The 24738-nt window shown below is 40.0% G+C and overlaps 1 protein-coding gene across 4 annotated transcripts in view; it reads right to left on the bottom strand.

Annotated features, from left to right (window-relative positions):
• orc5 (origin recognition complex, subunit 5) overlaps window positions 1-24738 on the bottom strand; it is a 118273-nt gene that overhangs the window by 38729 nt on the left and 54806 nt on the right. For 3 of the 4 annotated variants that reach the window (XM_060843153.1, XM_060843152.1, XM_060843156.1), the window contains 4 exons: window positions 21501-21549; window positions 15218-15308; window positions 13684-13736; window positions 12531-12643 (listed from right to left, as the gene is read on the bottom strand). In XM_060843153.1, coding sequence (XP_060699136.1) covers window positions 12531-12643; window positions 13684-13736; window positions 15218-15308; window positions 21501-21549 — 306 coding nt within the window. The remainder of the gene's footprint in view (window positions 1-12530; window positions 12644-13683; window positions 13737-15217; window positions 15309-21500; window positions 21550-24738) is intronic. The other variant, XM_060843154.1, reaches the window with a different exon arrangement.

The following is a 24738-nucleotide window of genomic DNA, read 5'->3' as shown; positions in this document are numbered from 1 at the left end:
TCCATCAAATCCTCCCTCAACGTGCTTTCTAAGGAGAACAACCTTAGCTTCTCCAATTTGACCTTGCAGCTATAGTCCTACATTGCCGGAACCATTCTAATAAATCACTGCTAGGCATACTCATCCCTCCTTCAGCCAGTAATTAGAACTGGACAAAATATGTTGCAGCTTAACCAGAGATTTTGTAAGTTTTAGCATAACTTTTATGCATTTATATGTCATGTCTCTAGTTATGAGCCCAAGATACCATGTGATTTGCTAATTACTACCAAACTGCAAAGTTTGAAGATCTGCGCACAGGAATCCCCAGATTCCTCTGTCCAACTTTAAAACTATGTGGTTTACAAGTCAATATTACTTGCAACCTGCAAGTGAGCTAACAAGGATTTGAGTATCAATTAACTTTTCATACTTCCACAAAAAAAGACAGAAAATCTGTTTATAATCATTAAGTCAGAAGACCACAAACCATGCACTCAATTACATAAAGATGAGTATGTACCCTGAACAAACTGAAAACACTGGAAATACATAGAACATAACAGCGCAGTACAGGCCCTTCGGCCCTCAATGTTGCGCCGACCTGTCATACCAATCTGAAGCCCATCTAACCTACACTATTCCATATACGTCCATATGCTTGTCCAATGACGACTTAAATACACTTAAACTTGGCAAATCTACTACCGTTGCAGGCAAAGCATTCCATACCCTTACTACTCTCTGAGTAAAGAAACTACCTCTGACATTTGTCCTATATTTATCGCCCCTCATTTTAAAGCTATGCCCCCTCATGTTCGTTGTCACCAGACTTGGAAAAAGGCTCTCCCTGTCCAACCTATCTAACCCTCTGATATCTTACATGTCTCTGTTAAGTCACCTCTCAACCTTCTTCTCTTTAACGAAAACAGCTTCAAGTCCCTCAGCCTTTCCTCGTAGGACCTTCCCTCCATACCAGGCAACATCCTAGTAAATCTCCTCTGCACCCTTTCCAAAGCTTCCACATCCTTCGTATAATGCGATGACCAGACTGTACACAATGCTCCAAGTGCGGCCGCACCAGAGTTTTGTAAAGCTGTAGCATAACCTCATGGTTCTGGAACTTGATCCTTCTATTAATAAAAGCTAAAACATTGTATGCCTTCTTAACAACCCTATCAACCTGGGTGACAACTTTCAAGGATCTGTGTACCAGGACACCGAGATCTCTCTGCTCATCTACACTACCAAGAATCTTACCATTAGCCCAGTACTTTGCATTCCGGTTATTCTGACCAAAGTGAATCACCTCACACTTGTCCGTATTAAACTCCATTTGCCACCTCTCAGCCCAGCTCTGCAGCTTATCTATGTCTCTCTGTAACCTACAACATCCTTCATCACTATCGACAACTCCACCGACCTTAATGTTGTCTGCAAATTTACTAACTCATCCTTCTACGCCCTCATCCAGGTCGTTTATAAAAATGACAAACAGCAGTGAATCCAATACCGACCCTTGCATACACCACTGGTAACTGGACTCCATCAACCACCACCCTCTTCTTTCAGCAAGCCAATTACTGATCCAAACTGCTATATCTCCCACAATCCCATTCCTCCGCATTTTGTACAATAGCCTACTGTGGAGAGCCTTCTTGATCGCCTGGCTGAAATCCACATACACCACATCAACCGGTTTATTCTCATCTACCTGTTTGGTCACCTTCTCAAAGAACTCAATTAGGTTTGTGACGCACGACCTACCCTTCACAAAACCATGCTGACTATCCCTAATCAAATTATTATTTTCTAGATGATTATAAATTCTATTTCTTATAACCTTTTACAACACTTTACCAACAACTGAAGTAAGGCTCAATGGTCTATAATTACCAGGGTTGTCTCTACTCCCCTTCTTGAACAGGGGAACCACATTTGCTATCCTCCAGTCTTCTGGCACAATTCCTGTAGACAATGACGATTTAAAGATCAATGCCAAAGGCTCAGCAATTTCCTCCCTGGCTTCTCAGAAAATCCTAGGATAAATCCCATCCGGCCCAGGGGACTTCTCTATTTTCACACTCTGCAGGATTTCTAATACTGCTTCCTTGTGAACCTCAATCCCATCTAGTCTAGTAGCCTATATCTCAGTATTCTCCTCGACAACATTGTCGTTTTCTAGAGTGAATACGGTCGAAAAATATTCATTAGGTACTTCCCCTATCTCCTCTGACTCCACACACAACTTCCCGCTACTATCCTTGATTGGCCCTAATCTTACTCTCGTCATTCTTTCATTCCTTAAATACCTATAGAAAGCCTTAGGGTTTACCCGATCCTATCCGCCAACAACTTCTCATGTCTCCTCCTGGCTCTTCTGAGCTCTCTCTTTGGATCTTTCCTGGCTACCTTGTAACCCTCAAGCACCCTAACTGAGCCTTCACATCTATTCCTAACATAAACCTCCTTCTTCCTCTTGACCAGAGATTCCACTTCCTTCATAAACCACGGCTGCCGCGCTCTATAGCTTCCTTCCTGCCCGACAGGTATATACATATCTAGGACACACAGGAGCTTTTCCTTGAATAAGCTCCACATTTCTAATGTGCCCACCCCCTGCAGTTTCCTTCCCCATCCTGTGCTTCCTAAATCTTGCCTAATCGCATCATAATTGCCTTTCCCCCAGCTGTAACTCTTGCCCAGTGGCATACACCTATCCCTTTCTATCACTAAAGTAAACATAACAGAATTGTGATCACTATCACCAAAGTGCTCACCTACTTCCAAGTCTAACACCTGGCCGGGCTCATTACCCAGTACCAAATCTAATGTGGCTTCTCCCCTTGTTGGCCTGTCTACATACTGTGTCATGAAGCTCTTCTGCACATACTGGACAAAAACTGATCCATCTATAGTACTCGTACTATAGTGTTCCCAGTCAATACTTGGAAAGTTGAAGACCCCATGACAACTACCTTCTCTTTCTCACTCCAATCGAGAATCATCTTTGCTATCCTTTCCTCCACATCTCTGGAACTATTCGGAGGTCTACAGAGAACTCCCAACAGGGTGACCTCTCCTTTCCTGTTTCTAACCTCAGCCAACACTACTTCCGTTGATGAGTCCCCAAACATCCTTTCTGCAACTGTAATACTGCCCTTGACCAACAATGCCACACACCCCCATCTTTTACCGTCTTCTCTGTTCTTACTGAAACATTTTAAACTGGAACCTGCAACAACCATTCCTGTCCCTGCTCTATCCAGGTCTCCGAAATGGCCACAACATCGAAGTCCCAGGTACCAACCCATCTTATTTCAGATGCTCCTGGCGTTGAAGTAGACACACTTCAAACCAACTTCTTGCTGCCGGTGCCACCTTGTGCCCCTGAAACTTGATTTCGGACCTCCCTACTCTCAATCTTTTCTATACTTGAACTACAATTTTGGTTCCCATCCCCCTGCTGGATTAGTTTAAACCCATCCAAAGAGCCTTAGCGAATTCCCACCCCTCCCCTCCCCAGGATACTGGTACCCCTCTGGTTCAGATGAAGACCATCCTGCTTGTAGAGGTCCCACCTACCCCAGAAAGAGCCCCAATTATCCAAGAATCCAAAACCCTCCCTCCTGCACCATCCCTGTAGCCACGTGTTCAACTCCTCTCTCTCTCCCTATTCCTTGCCTCACTAGCACGTGCATCAAACCAGAGAGAACTACTCTGGTCGTCCTAGCTCTAAGCTTCCATCCTAGCTCCCTGAATTTCTGCCTTAAAACCCCATCTCTTTTCCTATCTGAGTCGTTGGTGTCTATGTGGACCACGATGTGGGGCTGCTCCCCCTCCCTCTTAAGGATCCCAAAAACTCGATCAGAGACATCACGAACCCTGGCACCTGGGAGGCAACACACCAACCACGAGTCTCTCTCGTCCCCACAGAATGTCTTATCTGTCCCCCTAACTATGAAGTCTCCAATGACTACTGTTCTGCTCCTCTGCCCCCTTCCCTTCTGAGCAGCAGGGACAAACTCTGTGCCAGAGCCCTGTGCCCCACTGCTTTCCCCTGGTAAGTCACCTCCCCCAACGGTATACTTATTGTTGAGGGGAATGGCCACAGGGGATCCCTGCACTGCCTGCTGGTTCTCTTTTTGTCCCCTGACTGTAACCCATCTGCCTTTTTCTTGTACCTTAGGAGTGACTACCTCCCTGTAACTCCTCTCAATAATTCTCTCTGCCTCCCGAATGATCCGAAGTTCATCCAGCTCCAGCTCTTGTTCTCTAACACGGTTTTCGAGGAGCTGGAGTTGGGTGCACTTCCCGCAGATGTAGTCAGCAGGGGACACTAGTGGTGATCCTTACCTCCCACATTCTGCAGGAGGAACATTCAACTGCCCCAACCTCCATTCCCACTATTCCAAATACTCAGCAGGTCTGGCAGCACCTACAGAAGTATTTCTAGATTGTAACTTTTGCATATCAGAATTTTGTTTTTATATTAGTATATATTATATGGTTTACTGTCTTCAGCACTATTGGAATTAATTATTCATTTTATTAAGAAATTTTAAATAGTTCATAACCAAGGTGTTAGTTGCAAAAAGTAGTTTACAGACAGGATTACGAAGTCCTCAAATCATATTTCTCTGATCTAAAAGATGCATTATGCCACATTATGCTTTTAGTAGTAAACAATTTGATCTGTAAAGAATACTAACTTGACTGACAATTAATCAATAGTTTTACCTTACACATTGACTCATGAGAATATGAAAGCATTCACTGAAAACCATAAAAAGATACTTGGTTCCAGATTACAAATAAAACTGCAAAAACAAATTTAATGGGGATTTTTGAAGTACTTCCTGAAGACAGAATTCCCTAAAATTTTTAAGATTAAGAAGTGTTCAACATCTACTCTGGTGTATATTCATAGCACAAAATGTAATTCTTAAAGAATAGACTGTTACGATCCTACTATACTACTGGACAAACTTGTATTACAACACATCAAATGTAACAAAGAAAGCATGGTAAAGTTATCCCATCTCTATGGCTGTATAAATTTCCATGATGTCTGCAAGCAAAGCCAGAAACTGGTCACTGATACAATTTTCACTTTTCTCACTCTCACACACCTGAGAGATTGGAAGCCAAGTTTTAATTCTTCCATGGAATGTGGGCATCGCTGTCTTGGTCAGCATTTATTGCACATCCCTAACTGCCCTTGAAAAGGTGATGGCCATCTGTGTTTTCGAACTACTGAAATCAATGCAGTGCAGGCACATTCACAATGCTGTCAAGTAGGGAGCTCCAGAATCTTGAGTTAGCAATATGGAGCAAAAATTAGAGGGGCATTTCCATGCAACAACTGTCCATTCTTCTAGATGGTAGAGTTCACAGATTTGGAAAGCTCTGTCAAAGGAGCCTTGGCAAGATTCTACAGTGCATTTAATAGATATATTGCATTTGGTGCAGGAAGAAATGTTTAAGATGATGAATGAGGTTCAAATCAAGCAGTCTGCTTTGCCCTAGATGGTGTCAAGTTGAGTGTTGTTGAAGCTGAGTTTGTCAAGACAAATGTTAAGAATTCCATTAAAGTTCTGACCTGCGTGTTGTAGGTAGCATAGAGACTTTGAGAGTGAGTTACTCTCTACAGAATTCCTAGTCTTCAACCTGCTCTTGTAGCCAAAGTATTTACATTACTAGTGGAGTTCAATTTCTGATCAACAGTAGCCTCCAGGATATTAATAACTGTATAAAAAAAGAAGTCTTCTGATTCATGGCAGGTCTATGGATGGTCCAGGCTGCAATAAAAAGATTAGAAGATTTTGGATCAAATTTTCCCCTCCCTGTGGAGTGAGCAATGATGAGAAGATTACAAAATCTGAATTCTGAATTAAGCTTTAAATGGGAATGTCAGAACCTTCCTTACTACCTTAGTTCCATTCATTTCCAATTCATTAATACCCCAAGTTGCCTCATTTGTGCCAATTCCAAGTTTCTTCTTCTTCTCAAAGGAACTAAACAGCATGAATTCCCAAAATACAAGTCAAAGCTTGTGCTTGGTGAATGCAGCTTGCTGAATGCTTGTCCTAGCCATCACTCAACATCAGCACGATGTCCCCAAATGTTCCAGGAATACTATGTTTCTTGACATTTAGTCCACATTGACAAAACAGCTGCTCCATCAATTCAACATGCCTAATCTTGGATCAACTATCACACCAGTTCACACTCTACTTTGAAGCTAAAGGACACCAGAGACATGCTTGCTTCTGCTCATTCGCTATGCACACACAAAACTCCATACACCTGTACAGGGTGCACCTTTTGACTCTCAGTCACCATTCTGTCAATGAATGAACTCTAAGGAAGTAAGCTGTTAAAGGGCAGGAGGAAATTCTAAATAGAAAACTAGGACCTCAGACAATAAGAGTGAACTGAGAGTTCCAGCTGAGATAAGGACAGGGTGGGGTGGCGGGGGGGGGGATTCTCTATCTGATCGCAGTCACTTTTGCCTTGACCCAAGTAAGATGCAGGGCCATCAAGAACATGGGAATTTCCAAAGTCACGAGCTTGTGATAAAGTATACATGTTAATTATAACATGAAGGGTCTCAACAGGAAGGAGGGACTGAAAAGCAACTGAAAAGTGGCCAGAGAGAGAGACACATACAAAGGAACATTAAGGATGAGGGACAAAATCTTGCATCAGAGGCAAAGCCTGCAACTCACTCACAAGAACAGGATGTTGGAACCTTGACATATTGGATTGGAAATAAATAGCTCCAAATTCTAGCAGCTTTGGCAGAGAACTTACAAGATACTTAAGTGAATGTAAAGTGACACAGAAAACTACAGCCTCTTAATACAAAGAATTTGGATAATGCCGTTTAGGGTTGGATGATATGACTTGGTCAGTCTTCAGGGGCAAAACTGCTAGTGAGGCAGGTAAGGGCATGAAATGAAGAGACGAAAGAAAGTGCAGAAACCGCACCACTCATCAGTATCTCCAGGTCTTTATCTGGAAAGTAATGAGATAGGTTTCATTTCTGGTCCAATTCTACAGATGAAGAACCTATCGCTGCTTAGAGTCTAAAGTAGTATGCAGCTGGGTTTCAAATAAAATAGGAGCATGCTAGGCAGAAGGTCCTGGCAGTAGCGAACACTTCTCTTTGTCCTGCTGTGAAGTTCCACGAGAAAGGTACCAATGAGCCCAGTTGTAAAGGAATGAAGTGAAGAACTGAAGACTGTATGAGAGAAGTTGCTCCAGCTGAACCAGAGTGGACAAGGCACAATAAATCACTAACTGAAAATGGGAAATTTCCATGTTTCAAATCATCTCTCTAATTTAAGGTAAAGCAGAATACCTCGAACAGAGGATTGGCTGGCAACAAGCTAAGTGGCTTGATTACCATGGAGATGGCAAAACAGCAGGACGGTCGAGTCAAGTGACTTCCTGAACAAAGTGCAAAATTGTCAAGTCTGAAAACAAAGGCCAAAACAAGTGACAACTTGTCTTGGAATTTGGCTTGACAAAGAAACAATAAAAATGTTGCAGAATGTGGTGAGCACAGAGGAGAATGCCCTGTGAATTATCAAGCAAGACACTGATGGGAAATAGCCTCTAGTCAAAGAGTAACATCCCATGACAATCTAAGGAATCAAGAAGATCCATCCTGACAAGGCCAAGTGGAAAGAATCGCCTTGCTACTGGTAGTCTGTTTGGGAGTTGTCCAGAAACTGACAAGAATGCCTTTTTGAGTGTCACTGAGCATCTACACAAACTGAGTAATCTCATGATTAAGATGCAACAAATAGCAGGATCAATATTGGGGGGAAAAAAAGGAGTGCTTTCCCATTTGTTTGTTAACATAGTAGTTATCTGTAACATTCTTGACACTGTTGTTCTTTAGTTCTAACCAACTGATGTTAGGTACTCTGCTCTGTCAACCACTTCTTATATCCTTAGATGGCTGTTTAACCCATCAAAGAAATCCATTTTGCCATCCACTGTGGGGCAAGTTGACAGATGGACAAAACTGTCCCACAGACAGTCAGAGTCTTGCCATGGACAATAAATATCAACATAACCTAGGTTGAGTTGGATATTTTGCTCCGTGCTTCAAGTCCTTCTGTCTTTGAGTTTAGCAAACAAAAATGAACTAAGACAACTCACCTTAGGAACACACAAGGTGTAGGCCAATGTCCATCTGAACGCTTGGAGATCAGAGCACGACAATAAGTTTCGGAAGATGCTGCTGCACCCAGACGTTGGAGGTCCACAGTGGCAGGCAATATTAGAAGGCCATTAGGCCCTTGAAGACTGTTCCATCATTCAATAAGACGATGACCGATTGATTGTGGAGTCAGGTCCACTTTCCTGTCTGCATCCCATGACTCACAATTACCTTGTATGTCAAAAATCTATCCAACTCAACTTGAATAAATTTTAACATCCAACCTCAGCTACCTTAAGAAATTCCACACTGTAATGACCCTTAGAAAAGAAATTCTACTCGTGGGTCTTAAAAGGGAGGTTTTTTATGCGAACTATTTCCCCTCCTTTTAATCTTCCCAAAAGAGAAAGCATCCTCCTGTTAGCTGCCTTTACAAGTCCCCCAGAGTCTTGACTTTCAATGAGATCATCCCTCATTCCTTTAAGCTCCAATGATTACAAGCCTAAAGTCTTCAACCTTTCTTCATAAGGTAAACACAAAGCCATGCTGACTATCTAATCAGTTCTTGCCTTTTCAAATGCATTTAAATCCTATCCCTCAAAATCCCCTCCAACACCTTATTCATCACTTATGTCATGCTCACTGGTCTATAGTTCCCTGGCTTTTCCTTACTACCTTTCTTAAATAATGGCACACATTAGTCAACCTGCAGTTTTCCGGCACCTCACTGGAATCAATACACATGGCTATCGATACAAATATCTCAGCAAGGGGCCCAGCGATTACTTCCCTACCTTCCCACAAAGGTTTGAGATAAGCCTGGTCAGAGTCCCAGGGATTTATCCACCTTTATGCATTTTAAGATGTTCACACTTCCTCCTCTGTAATATGGACACTTTCAGAAATCATCACTTATTTCTCCAAGTTCTGTAGCTTCCATATCCTTCTCCTCAGTAAATACTGAGGCAAAATACTCATTTAATGTCTCAGCCATTCCTTGCAGTTCCGCAGAAAGATGGTCTTGTTGATCTTTAGGGGCCCTATTCTCTTAGTTATCCTTAATGTGTTTGAAACATCCCTTTGGATTCTCCTTAACTCTATTTGCCAAAGATACCTCAGGTCCCCATTTTGGTCTTCTGATGTCCTTCTTGAGTATACACCTACCACCCTTATACTCCTCTAGGGATTCACTCAATCCCAGCTGACCAGATCTGACATATGCCTCTTTCTTTTCCCGACACCTATCAGCCTTTCCCTTTACATTAACAGGAACATACTGTCTCTGGACTCTTGTTAAATCATTTTTCAAGTTCTCCTACTTTCCAACTGTCTCTTTTCCTGCAAATAGCTTCTCCCAATCAACTTTTGGAAGTTCTTATGCAATACCGTCAAAATTGGCCTTATGCCATTTTAGAACTTGAACTTTTTTTCCCGGTCTATCCTTTGCCACTGCTATTTAAAAACTAATAGAATTATGATCACCTGCCCCAAAGTGCTCCCCCCCACTGACACCTCGGTCATTTGCCCTACCCTATTTTTCAAGAGTAGGTCAAGTTTTGCTCTCTAGTAGGTACATCCATATACTGAAGAAGAAATTTTACCTGTACACACTTAAATTCCTCTAAAATTTAAATATCACTATGGTAGTCCCAGTATATGTTTGGAAAGTTAAAATCCGCTACCATGACCACCTTATTATTCTTATAGATATCAGAGATCTCCTTACAAATTTACTTCTCAATTTCCCGCTGACTATGGGGGGCCTACAGTACCATCCAAATAAGGTGATCATGCCTTTCTTACTTCTTAGTTCCACCCAAATACCTTCACTGGATACACTCCCAGGCATATCCTCCCCAAGTAAAACTGTAGTTTTATCTCTAATCAGAAATACCACACTCCCGCCCAACTTTCTTGTCCCCCCACTTCCTATAGCATCTATACCCTGAAACATTAAGCAGCCAATCCTGCCCTTCCCTGAGCTACATTTCTATAATAGCTATGATATCCCAGTTCCATGTTTCCAACCATGCTCTTCTTTACCCATTAGGCCTCTCCCATTGAAATAAATGTAGTTTATCAGTCTTACCTCATACTCTGCCTTGCTCTTGCCTGCCCAGACTATTTGACTTGCTCCTCTTTCCAAATGTACCAGCCTCAGACTTCTCTATTCTCACTATATCTTAGGTGACAGTCTTACTGCTCTAGGATAACTTAATATCTATGTTTTATATTTATTAAAAATTAATCAAGAGACAGATCTCAATAAAAAATCCCTCACCCTACTCACAACTGTAGATTTACGAAAAAAAAGTTTTTTTTATTTCTCTTAAAACAAATACTTAACTGATCAGGCTCTGCGATCCTGACATCCCCAGCTGTGAGTATTTCCGATAATAAGTTCTCTCCAAGGTCAGGTATGAAATTTCACCTATTGCTTTTCTTGGACTGAACTCCAATTTCAGGGATGCTTGTAATTTCACAATCAACCAGCTGTGGATGTTCACTGCTTGGATTTATTTTGATTTTTTTAAAACTCTAGAGCCTTCTCCAACCGCCCACATAGTCTCTTCTGACAACAGGTCTCCTACTCTCTCTCTTCGCCCATTTAAAGTATCATTGTTTTTGATTCTTTTTTAGCAGTTCCAAAAACAAAGCAAAAACATAAAAGCAGTGATTACTGCTCCGATAAACTTAAAAAAAAAGAAGCTCTTACACTAATGATGCTCTCTTGTGCATTTTTGGTTATTGAAAATAAATATGGTTCTAGGAGCAAACCTTGACATGGCTTGCCAACTTGAAAATTATCCATCTATTTCCACATTCTGCCCCCTGTTAGCTAACAATTCTTTATCTATGCTAATGTGCTATCCCTTATACCACACACGTTTAGTTTGTACACCAATGCATCATGGGACACATATTCAAATGCCTTTAGGAATCCAAGTACACATCCACTGGTTTCCCTTATCCACTATGAATGTTATTTCATCAAAGCCCTAACAGAAAATCAATGCTTTCAGGAAGATGCAGCATGACTTTGTTAAAGGAAAAGTGTTTAATTACTCTATTAGCATCCAGCTGTAACCACTTAAAAAAAACTGAATTCTCGAACCTTCCCTATCAGGCCTATAATTTCTTGAATTCAGGTGTTGCATTTGCTATTTTCTAATCCTTCTAGAATCTAATGAATTTTGGAAGATTACAATGTTTAAAAGACATTTGGATAAGTACATAAGAAATAAATGTTTGGAGGGATATGGGTCAAACGCAGGCAGGTAGAACTGGTTTAGTTTGGGATTATGGTCAGCATAGACTGGTTGGACAGAAAGGTCTGTTTGCGTGCTGTAGGACTTAATGTGTCTAATACTGGTGTGACTGCTTTCAAAACCTTAAGGCCTCTGTTCTGCCTGCCTTTAAATCCAATAATTTTCCTAACAACTTTTCCTCACTATCATCTCTGGAGTTTCAATTACCTTTGTAAACTTTTCTTCTATGATGAAGACAGACACAAAATATCTGTTCAAAGCTTCCACCATCTATGTATTTACCATTATCAAATCCTGGACACTCACTCTCTCTAATGGACCAAGACTGGCTTTAGTAAATCTTTGCCGACTAAAATATTGTAGACACTCTTACTATCATAGTTAATCATTTCCTTTTAGACTGGCAACAGCCTTTTTTTAAAAAAACCTGAAAATTTATTGTTCCATTAATAAATTTATTTTCCATATGTGAGAACTATATATGTAATCTGCTCTTAATTTTCCAAAAAAACTGAGTTAACCCAATTCCTATTTAAGGCTGTACAAAAGCTTTAGCCAGGTGAGAGGAAGAAATTGCATTTCCAATAACGCTGCAACCCAGCAACTCACTTTCTTTTCATAAGGCATATGATTTGTTTAAATTAATACTTCTGAAAGTGTTTTAGTATTTTCAAAGGAGATCCTAATATTTACTCCTGATACTTTGCACTGTTGCTGCAGTAAAATATTTTTTCTAACTTAAATCAGTAAAACACAATAGTAAAGAAGATATCTGCCCAAGGACAACAAATATTTATCACCCTCATATGTCAAACCTGAAAATATTTCAGAATGTTCAACCTTTAGAATAGATTTCTGAAAGCACTGCATTTTTGATTCATTGCCGTTACATTTTCCCTTGATCAGTTATCCTTTTATCATACACAACATGAAAGTTGTGGAAACATAAGGTTTCCAATGAAAGTTATCACATCTAAAAAATTAAGAGTTTCTCTCTCTTCTGATACTGCCAAACCTGGTTTTGTTTCCAGATTTTTTAAAATTCCATTCTACATGCATTCATAAAAACAATTAAAAGCCAGAATTACAGAAATGGGTTGAACTACCTTTGAGAAAAACCTTTTGTCTGTTCTAGCAGGATTGTAGGAGGAGAGGTAGGCTGCAATCAGCAGGAATTTGGAGTAAAATGGAAGTTCAACATGTGCATGAATGGAAAGTCCTGAGCATTAAAAACAAAAAAAAAGACTTGAGTCGGCAAAGTTATTCAAAATACAGACTTTCAGCCAAAATAATTGTGGACAGAGATGGACATGTGCTGAAGTTGAACATTTGCTCAATTTCTCTCTATTTTAGATATTTCATTCCAGGTACTGTTTTTGATTGCTCTTCTTGATAAAACTGTAAGATAAAAACTCAATACTGCACATTATTGTTAGTTGGGAAATTGACAAGCAGATGCTTCCCAGTTCCTTTTATGATGTAAAGAAAATCTGGAAATCTCATGCAATACTACTTGCATTCAAAAGGTAGAATAACATGACGTTTCACTAATTCAGGGCATTAATTTTCAACACAGTTAAAGGATAATAATAACTCTTGGTACAAATTTTAAGTGGAGAGGGCAGTGTGAAAACTGTGGCCTTTGAATCATAGACAATTAAGATGATCATTTGGCAGGACTTACTTTCTTTTTGTCGATGAAAATGGATATAAAATTTTGATGTAACGAATGATCCATTTCACAAGGTTCAAATTGAAGCTAATGTGACATTTACAACTGTAGTAAAGTTCTTTACACATCCCTATTTCCTTTGTTACTACTTATCAGTCTTCAAGACTCTACAGAATACAGGCCTGTTTTCCCAGTCTCTCTTTGTAGGACAGTCTCACCACCCCAGGAACAAGTCTGGTGAACCTTCATGGCATTTCCCCAATGACAATAATAGGGGAACAATTGAGTATTTAAAAAAAAAGAGTAAACCACCAGGAGAATACTTTAAGCATATAAATAAGTAGTACTGATAAGCAGTAGACAATCTAGCAATGTGTTGAACTGTCGATTGCAATTGGCATAAATGAAAGTAGATAATTATTTGTACATCATTCATCCCATGGTCATTAAAAAAATTAATTAAATTATAATTTATTTATATGAATTATGATCTTAAGGTTACAATTCACACTTTTAAAAAATTCTTTATCAACCAGCAGCAATTAAAGAAATGTCTCCTCTGGTGAACTAAACCAGGGTTGGTTTACCTTTCAGATGTTCACCTTCTTTATCTTCTTGCTGCAGCCTCTCCCACTGAGAACTGAAACATACAGAATAATGTATTTAGCAAAATAACAATTTTCATGACAGAATGATGGAAATCAAACAAAAATCAATAGTTTTTGCACTCTTACTTTTTAGAGTAGTTTTATTTTTTTAAAAAGTCAAGCTTTTTTAAAGTCACTTATGGGACATGGATGTTATTGTTCGCTTCAGCATTTATTGGCTATTGCTAGTTACTCCCCATAAAGCACTGGTGAGCTTTCTGAACTCCTGCAGTCCATGTGGTAAAGTCCTCCCACATCAGTTAGCTAGGGAGCTCAAGAACTTTGACTGAGCGATAATGAAAGAATGGTAATATAATTACAATTCAAGAATGTGCATGACTTAGAGAAGATCTTCCAGGTGTAGGTGACCCACATGAGCCTACTGCTTCATTTCTTTTAGGTGGTTGAGGTCACAGGTTTGGGATATACAATCAAAAACATCTTGGCTAGTTGTGGCACCTTGTGGGTGGTGCACACTGATGGCACCATGAACCACTATTGGAGAAACAAATATTTATATTAGTGGATGGTATGGCAATTATGAAACTATATCCATATATTTCTGCATATGGTCTTTAACTACAACTAGCTTCTCCATCTCACCAACAGTGCACCATAAGAAAAACAAAGATAATAGGTATTCTTAAAGAAAACTAAGGATGGGCAATAAATGCTGGGGCTGAGCTAATACCATAAAGCATCCCACAATTTTTTTTTAAAAAAAGAAACTCTGTTTTGAAAGATTGTGTGTAAACAAAAATAATGACATAGCAGCAAGACAGAAATGAAACTAGCATCTTGAATCGGGATACATTCAGCACGTCACAGTCCCTAAAGAAACCATGCTAAGAATCCAAGGGATATAGTGTACAATAAGCTGAGAGACTTAATATTTGAGTCAAGATCCTCTATCAGGCTGAATCAGGGTGTACACAGCATATTACAACTATGAATGAAAGAGTGAAAGAAAGCACCAATGAAAAAAACCAACGAAAGAAAGGAAGATGTCTACTGGTGTGTCAATGATAGCATTTCTTCTTCCATCTAATGAAAGCGAGCGGTCAGACTGAAGGAAATTTAATTAAGGTAATTAAATTTGTATGTATGCGAGATGCATCATGCAGATAATCTGGAAATGGGAATTTCAACTCGTTTTAGTTTAATGTGACCAGTTTAAGAAAAGTCGTGATTTTTTTAAAAAAATCAGCATTGCAGTCACTAGCAAACCGTTGCTAGCAAGACTGAGCCTTGGCAATTGGGTCTTTGATTTTTGTCACCTTGATCTGTCACACTTCTACTGAATTACCATGGAAAATCAAAGTGTTTGCAACCTGTGAAGAATAATTAGCCTCATGTTAGTTACATATTCAAGAACAGATTTTGATACTGGTAATATTCTGGGATGGTCCTCTTCACTTATCTAATTTTAGCTGCCGAAGTACTATTGAATGATTATGCTTATAAAGATGATTACCTTGAGATTTCTCGTAAATAAACCGTTTCCATTGCTTTTTTCAGATGTGGTTCAATGTTTCGCCACAGCCGTCGGGTATCCTCTTCTTTGGCTAAATAAAAACATCAGCTTTTTCAATCAATCATTGTAGCTGCACTTTCTTCCTATCCCTAATTTTCTAGTGACATTCAAACAGAAAAGCAAATCAGAAATAAGAAGTCTAACATATTTTTCATTCCTTTAGTGCCCAGTGTTACAGACCAGACTAAACCTCCTCAAAAAGATAGCTTACACCCCAACTTTTTTTTATTTTTAAAAGCAATTGTAAGGTGTTGTGTTCCGGATGTAATTCGAATGGTCCAACTACCAGGCTTGAAACAAAAACACACTTTATTCTTACACTATAGTTAAAATATAAACAAAAGAATGAAGAATTGGAATAACTTAACTCTACCGGAAAACTATTAGAGTATTTAAGTACTAAACAGCAACTGTTTCAATTTGGTAACATCCCATAAACATACCCTTGGCAAAGGCAAATTCAGTAAAATAGAAAGTCTCACACGCAATTTTAGCATCAGAAAGAAAATCCAAGCTTTTAGCTATAACAGGGAGAGAACAGCTTCCACATCTAGCTTCAAGATCCCAGCATCTACTGAAAGTTAAACTAAAATCCTGGTTCTGGTGAAGCTTGACCCCGCCCCTTCACGCTGCTTCTATTATAAGACCTGAAGACATAGGAGCAGAAATTAGGCTATTCAGCTCATTGAGTCTGTTCTGCCATTCAATCATGGCTGATAGGTTTCTCAACCCCATTCTCCCGCTTACTCCCCATAACCCTTGAACCTGTTGATGCTCAAGAACCTATCTACCTCTGTCTTAAATATACTCAGTGACCTGGCCTCCACAGCCGTCCATGGCAATGAGTTCCATAGATTCATCATTCTCTGGCTGAAGGCATTCCTCTTGATCTCTGTTCCAGAAAATCTTCTCTTTACTCTCAGGCTATGCCCTCAGGTCCTAGTCTCCTCAATCAATGGAAGCATCTTCCCAACATGTCCAGATCATTTAGTATTCTGTAAGTTTCAATTAGATCCCCCCTCATCTTTCTAAACTTCACTGAGTATAGACCCAGAGTCCTCAAACACAAGGCTTGTGAAGGTTTGTAGCTCAGGTTGAGGTTTACTCGCTGAGCTGTAGGTTTGATATGCAGACGTTTCATTACCTGGCTAGGTAACATCATCAGTGGCGACCTCCAAGTGAAGTGAAGCTGTTGTCTCCTGCTTTCTATTTATATCTTTCTCCTGGATGGGGTTCCTGGGGTTTGTGGTGATGTCATTTCCTGTTCATTTTTTTGAGGGGTTGATAGATGGCATCTAGATCTATGTGCTTGTTTATGGCATTGTGGTTGGAGTGCCAGGCCTCTAGGAATTCTCTGGCATGTCTTTGTTTAGCCTGTTCCAGGATAGATGTGTTGTCCCAGTCGAAATGGTGGGTTTTTTTTCATCCATGTGTAGGGCTATGAGGGAGAGGGGGTCGTGTCTTTTTGTGGCTAGCTGGTGTTCATGTATCCTGGTGGCTAACTTTCTTCCTGTTTGTCCTATTTAGTGTTTGTGGCAGTCCTTGCATGGAATTTTGTAGATGAAGTTGGTTTTGTCCATGGGTTGTACTGGGTCTTTTAAGTTTGTTAGTTTTTTGTTTGAGCGTTGATGGGTTTGTGTGCTACTAGGATTCCGAGGGGTCTCAGTAGTCTGGCTGTCATTTCTGAAACTTCTTTGATGTATGGTAAGGTGGTTAGGGTTTCTGGCTGTGTTTGGTCTGCTTGTCGTGGTTTGTTCTTGAGGAATCTGCGCACTGTGTTTTTTGAGTATCCGTTCTTTTTGAATACGTTGTATAGATGGTTCTCCTCTGTTTTTCGAAGTTCGTCTGTGCTGCAGGGTGTGGTGGCTCATTGGAATAGTGTTCTGATACAGCTTCGTTTGTGTGTGTTGGGATGGTTGCTGGTGTAGTTGAGTATTTGGTAAGTGGTTGTCGGTTTTAGTATATGCAGGTTTGTAATTCTCCCTTGTCCTTTCTTTCTACTGTGACGTCGAGAAATGCAAAAAAACCCCCCCACCATTTTGACTGGGACCACACATCTATCCTGGGACAGGCTAAACAAAGACATGCCAGAGAATTCCTAGAGGCCTGGCACTCCAACCACAATGCCATAAACAAGCACATAGATCTAGATGCCATCTATCAACCCCTCAAAAAAATGAACAGGAAATGACATCACCACAAACCCCAGGAACCCCATCCAGGAGAAAGATATAAATAGAAAGCAGGAGACAACAGCTTCGCTTCACTTGGAGATCGCCACTGATGATGTTACCTAGCCAGGTAATGAAACGTCTGGATATCAAACCTACAGCTCAGCGAGCAAACCTACACCCTAGTCCTCAAACATTCCTCTTATGTTAAGGTTTTCATTCCTGGGACAATTCTTGTGAACCTGCTCTGAACACTCTCCAGGACCAGTACATCCTCCCTGAGGTATGGGCCCCAAGTCATGCACAATACTCCAAATGTGGTCTGACCAGAGCCTTATAGAGCCTCAGAAGTACATCCCTGCTTTTATATTCAAGTCCTCTCAAAATAAATGCCATCATTGTATTTGTCTTCCTAACTACTTACTCAATCTACAAGTTTACATTGAGAGAATCCTGGACTAGAACTCCCAAGTCTCTTTGCACTTCAAACTTCTGAATTTTCTCCCCATTTAGAAAATAGCCAATACTTTTATTCTTCCTACCAAAGTGCATGATCTCACACTTTCACACATTGCACTCCATTTGCCACTTCTTTCCCCACTTTCCTAACCTGACCAAATCCTTCTGCAACGTCCCAATCTCCTCGATGTAGCCTGTCCCTCTACCTACCTTTGTATCATCTGCAAACTTAAACAGAATGCCCTCAATTACTTCATCTAGATCATTAATGTATAAAGGTGATATCGTGTCATCCCAATTCTGAGCCTTGCTGAACACTACTTGTGCCATCCTGATAAAATCATGCTGACTTTGCCCTATTTTACCATACACTTCCAAGTATTCAGAAATCTCATTCTTCACAACGGATTCAAGGATCTTACCCACAACCGAGGTTAGGCTCATCAGTCTAATTTTCTGTCTTTTGCCTTACTCCCTTTTTAAACAAGGGTGTCATGCTAGCTATTGTTCCAACTTTTTTATAAAAATCCCCAAAGCCTCACAAGCTATTTACTTAGGACAGACATCGCGCCACCTCCATCTCGACCTCTCTTCATAAAAAAAAGGACAAAAAACACCTCTTAAAGTGATAATATCATCAAGCCAGATACAAGTAAATTATGCCAAAACTTGAAGGTTTAAGCAGAATTTTGAAATAGAGCGACAACAAGCTACTTTGCACATTGAATTCATAAAAACCTAAGAACATTTCGTGCAATTGCCATATTGAGATGGTGAGATGCATGCAACAAAAGGTACATAGTCAAAAGCAACAATTCAGTAAAGTGATCAAGGGCTACTCGGATACAGTAATTTAAAACCACTAAAGCACAACTTCAATTATATGCAATTTCTCAACTTTTTTCAAAGTTGATTTTCACTGGCTAACTTAAAAGACTTTAAATTTCCTCAGAGAAGGTAAAAAATGCAACCAAATTCTATTTGTGAACACGAAGATAAGTAGGAGCAGTGATGCAAAATGTGCTCTACATTTAGTAGAGTTTACATCCTTAAAGCGAAGGCAGCAAAAATCGCATGTCTAACCTTTTGATTCAAAATCCAGTTTTCAATGAGGGAAAATAGTTGGCTCATAGTGAGCAAAAGGCTTGACAATGCTAGAGCAAAACTCATTTTCATCTTTGCAGTAGTCAAATAGTAAGACTGTTCAATAAAGTAGATTCAGTGTATAGGATATCTATCCTGATGTAATGGCAGCAAATATTCTCTTTCAAGTCAATTTAATACCTTCAGAAAGGTGCAAAATGCAGAAAAAATAAAACTCAAGGAAATTATTTGGTATTGTATGTGATGATATCTATCTAGAATTAAGTTTTATTTGTGTTAACCTATTTGAATCTATCAAGCAATACAGGCAAACATACACGGTCTTACAAGATGAGAGGATTGGCTACATTCATCACTACCAATTGTGCATGGTAGAAATGAAATTAAAAAGTTACACTAATCACATGAATGACCAATCAAGACACACTGCAATTCATGTTTTCATACTAATTATTGCCTATACCAAGCAACCCAGCAGCAGATTTCATAATCACACTTTACTGAACAGTCAAATTCAGAAACGACATCAACCAAGGAACAGAAGCCACTGAATCTGAGCTAGCGCCCAGTTTTGAGGACTCTTGACTAAGAAAACAATTTTATAAATGAGATGAACAGTGACAGACATGTTCATCTCAAATTTAGTTGAAGAAGTGCAAAGAGGAAAATAGTGGTTGCAATTATTTTCCTGTGAGCAGTGTAGAAACATAGCAAATTTAAAAAGTTAATTTTGTGGAAATAAAAATATCGCATTTGACACCCAACATGTGCTTATTTGGAGCAGCAACAAAAAGCAAAAATATCACTGTTTACAATAGCGTAACTCAGCCAGGTTTGGTCACAAAGAAGTATGAGACACATGGAAGCAGACTCCTAGCACGATACAATTTATTACAAAGAGAGACTGGAAGTGCGTTGAACATCGGTGCCAGCAAAGAGACACTTATCAGAAGAATACAAGGTGGCAAACTGATATGAAAGAAAACCTAGACTATCATATGAACACAGTCACTGTTAACTCAAATTAGCTTTTAGGATTAAAAGTCATCCAACATTTTATGGTCTTTAAAGTGTCATCAACCAGGCCAGACCCCTCAAAGCGTTTCAAAAAGGTAGCCCAGAACCTAACTTTGCTATTTGATTTAAGTATTTGTACAGTGGATATTCCAGGACAGAATCAGCTGATCAAATTACTTCGTTTCAAACAAAAGAGTTTATTTACAGGATTACTGAATGAAATACAAATAACAGGAAACAGAATAACGAATAACCTATCATATCCAAAAACCCAACAGACTATCCCAGCTTAATGACACTGTTCCAAAATACTTGTAACAGTTCCCATAAATACCCCTTGGCACAAAAGGAAGAATCAAACAAGTTCTTACAAGAGAGAAGACAGAGTGCGAGAGGGTCCAGCAGCCTTTTCTTCTCACACTCTCACACACACACACACACACACACACACACACAAACACACACACACACAAACACACACACACACACAAACACACACACTTGAATTAAAACCCAAACCAAAGATAAAATGGAGCTGGGAGAACTGGCCACACCCCTTTCATTATACAAGTGTTTTTTATAAAACTTGAAAGCATTCTGCCTGAGGCAGTAGCTGTTATTTGTAAACAAATTGGCCATAAAATCCATCCAAACTCAAACTTTTTGGAACCTGTGTCATTTACAACCTCTCTAAAAAAAAAAACAAGGACTATATAACCTTGTTAAAGAAACAGGTTCGTCACAAAAAGGTATAGGAGTTCTGTAAAATATTCAGCCATTTGTCATGCTTTGGATGTGTTGGGAAGAGGAAGGAAAACTGTTCTTTCTTCAAAATTCATTAAGGATGGATGAATACTCTTCATTGTCCTGATCGATTTTAGAAATGCACAGTTTTCAAACAATTTCCTTCAGTTAGCTCTTCTCTGAATCTTTAAATGGCACTGTGTGTAACTGCATATTGTTGCATGTCAAGTTTATTTTGCAGAGTAGCAATTATTTTCAGCTAGTCATTAAAATAAGTTATGCTCTCCTTGGTTTGACAGAAAGCACAGAAATCACAATTACATTATCTTTCAAAGTTAAAAAGCACACAACACCAGGTTATCGTCCAACAAGTTTATTTGGAAGTACTAGCTTTCGAAGCATTGCTTCTTCTTCAGGTATTTGAAGAAGCAACGCTCCAAAAGCTAGTGCTTCCAAATAAACCTCTTGGACGATAACCTGGTGATGCGTGATTTTGAACTTTGTCCACCCCAGTCCAACACAGGCTCCTTCAAATCATATTCTTTCAATTCCTTTACATGATAATAGCATTCACATCTCAGTACAACATTAATGATGGAGTAAGGTATATATTCTCGATATGTCACTTACATTTTCCAGTTATCAAGTAATCTTAAAATAGAAATTAATAATAATTAAACCAATTTTGCAGAAGGAAGTTTATTCTCATCCTCTTCTTCAAAGCTTACCATCTCCTCTTTGTACAGGTTCACAGAACTTTGGAAAATTTAATGCAGCCTGAAATAGAACAGATGAACATTTCAATAACAATGTTCATTCAATTCATTGCCATTCATCATTAAGTCAAATTTATATCCTGGGTAGAAGAAAGAAAGTTATACCGGAGGGTACTTGTGGTGCAGTGATAGTATTCTGCCTCTGCACCTGTAAACCTCGATTCAAACTTCACCCATTCCAGATGTGTATGATTACATCTCTGAACAGGCTGATCAGAAAATAATGACCTTGCAGTTTTAAATTAATCATCTTCAAGCAGTATTTCCTCAGTCTTTTCAATTCACTGATAAATTAACAATGATATCCCAAGTGATCAGAGGAGGAAAGGTGAGAGAACCATAAACATTTCACAACATTGCAATACAGTTTGTTCTAAGATCTGAAAATAAGGAACACTGGTGTGACAAGTGTTGGAAGGACAATTCCACTTGAAAACATGTGGAATTCAAGGGCCGGTGGTGGTGCAGTGGTGATATAACTGGATTAGCAGACTAGGCAAAAGGGAGGACTGCAGATACTGGAAACCAGAGTTTAGATCAGAGTGGTGCTGGAAAAGCACAGCAGGTCAGGCAGCTTCCGAGGAGCAGGAAAATCGACGTTACGGGCAAAAGCCCTTCATCATGAATAGAGGCAGGAAGCCTCCAGGGCGGAGAGAATGGAGGTGGGGATGGAGGCGATAGGTCAGAGGGGAGGGTAGAGCAGACAGGTGGGAAGGGAGGTTGTCAGGTAGGACAGATCATGAGGACAGTGCTGAGCAGACAGTGCTGGCCTAATGCTCTGGGGCCATGGGTTTAAAACCAGCAATGACAATTCATGAAGTTCAATTTCAATTGGGAATTCTGGAATATACAATCTAGCCACACAACCATAGTTCCATGATCATGATCAGTGATTCCTGTAAAACCTTTAGTTGACCAACAAGCTTTAGTCAGACCTACATACAATTTCAGACCCAATGCAGTGTAGCATGCAGCACAGTTTCAGGACAATAAGGACAAATGCTGGCCCTACCAACAATGTCCAGATCTTATTAAAGAATGAAAATAATCTCCCCTTTGGAACTGCTTGTTACTGATAGTGCAGTGGGTAATTCCATTCCCCAGCTATCACATTTAATCTTGATAATCAGAAAGCAACTTTAAAATGAATAAACAAAAGCTGAAATTTCTGGGAAAACACAGCAGGTCTGACAGCATCATTAGAGAGAAAGCAGTTAAGATTTTGGGTCCAGTGACCGTTCTTCAAAACTGCTCTTCCCAGCAATTTCTGTTTTTGTTTTTGACTTCTACAGTCTGCAGCTCTTTGTTTTAAACTAAATCATATTGTTGGTGCAATGAAGCATACTTACGAAGATTTCAAAACAATACATAAATGATCAAGGGTTTGGATTGTAACAGGACCAAAACCTTTGCAGCGAGATCAAAATTTAATTCGTGATTATATTTAATCACAAAACTAAATCAAACACTAGTAATTTTAAATATAGCTACTAAATACATCCTATTTATCCCAATTCTGTCTGATTATCACAAGCATATACACTACGATCCACTGAGCTCACAATGTTCTGATAAAAAGTCATAGATCTGAAAGATAGTTAGAATCATGTGCTTACAAATTTTCAGAAGTGGGAATCATTTCCAGGTCCTGATCCATCACACATCTGCCATATATGCTCCTGCATTATCTTCCAAAAAGTAGCTTCCTGATTGGTCACTCCCAGCATTCAGTTAAGGACAGGGTGTATGCTCTCGAGAGCTGGCAGCTTTGAATGGCAGACCAGCCCAGCAGAAAAGCATTACATTTTAAAAATAGATGTTCCAAGCCAAGAGAGACATTACACTGATCAGAAACCTCATTAGAGGATTTGTTTGGGCAACGGATGTGGCCTTTCATACCCATGAACCTATCATTGAGGCATGCAGACTGTGCCATAGCACTGGGATCACCTGGATGTGCATCGAGAGGCAGTCTTCTTCAATGTCAGTTAGATTCTGAAACTTATTCCTCTCATTGATCTCGACTGCCAGCCACTGCCGCCCAGTAGTCACTCTTGGACTTCATCTGCCTCTAACAAGATTGCAGGGAGCTGGAATGTTTCAAGACACTAACAGAATGCACTCATTTCCCATTTCACCCCCAGCTGTCTTCAAATTAACATCTACATAGCCTCCACAGATGTTGCCTAAACTGCTGCTTTCTGACATATGTTAGTTTTATTTCAGATTACTGCAGTATTTTCTTTCTTAGAAAATAATACAAGGTCAGCTCATGGAAACATTGTGGTATTCATAGAATTTCAATAAAATCTGCCTGGCATCTTAATTGAAAAGAAAGTTCGAAATGAAAATGAATGTATGCAATCTTGTGCAAGGTATACTACAACAGGTCACTGGACAACAAAACACCTCATCCAAACACTGATGTAATATCTGGCAGAAAACTGTCATTCTCATCAAGATATATTGTTAGATTAGATTACTTACAGTGTGGAAACAGGTCCTTCGGCCCAACAAGTCCACATCGACCCGCCGAAGCGCAACCCACCCATACCCCTACATTTACCCCTTACTTAACACTACGGGCAATTTAGCATGGCCAATTCACCTGACCCGCACATCTTTGGACTGTGGGAGGAAACCGGAGCACCCGGAGGAAACCCACGCAGACACGGGGAGAACGTGCAAACTCCACACAGTCAGTCGCCTGAGTCGGGAATTGAACCCGGGTCTCAGTGCTAACCACTGTGCTACCGTGCCGCCCACAACTGTGCCACCGTGCTGCCCACGGTGGCACAGTGGTTAGCACTACTGCCACACAGCGCCTGAGACCCGGGTTCAATTCCCGACTCAGGCGACTGACTGTGTGGAGTTTGCACGTTCTCCCCGTGTCTGCGTGGGTTTCCTCCGGGTGCTCCGGTTTCCTCCCACAGTCCAAAGATGTGCGGGTCAGGTGAATTGGCCATGCTAAATTGCCCGTAGTGTTAGGTAAGGGGTAAACGTAGGGGTATGGGTGGGTTGCGCTTCGGCGGATTGGTGTGGACTTGTTGGGCCGAAGGGCCTGTTTCCACACTAAGTAATCTAATCTAATCTAATCTAATCTTTATACTTAGTAGCCTGTGAGGCAATGATGAAAACAGTAAATACTACGAGACAGAATCCATTTTTATCAAACTCCCTCTTTGTTTCT

Source organism: Hemiscyllium ocellatum, chromosome 23 (assembly GCF_020745735.1).
Source record: "Hemiscyllium ocellatum isolate sHemOce1 chromosome 23, sHemOce1.pat.X.cur, whole genome shotgun sequence".
Taxonomy (NCBI): Eukaryota; Metazoa; Chordata; class Chondrichthyes; order Orectolobiformes; family Hemiscylliidae; genus Hemiscyllium; species Hemiscyllium ocellatum.
The sequence above is the reverse complement of the archived record's forward strand: the minus strand, read 5'-3'. Positions and strand labels throughout refer to the sequence as shown.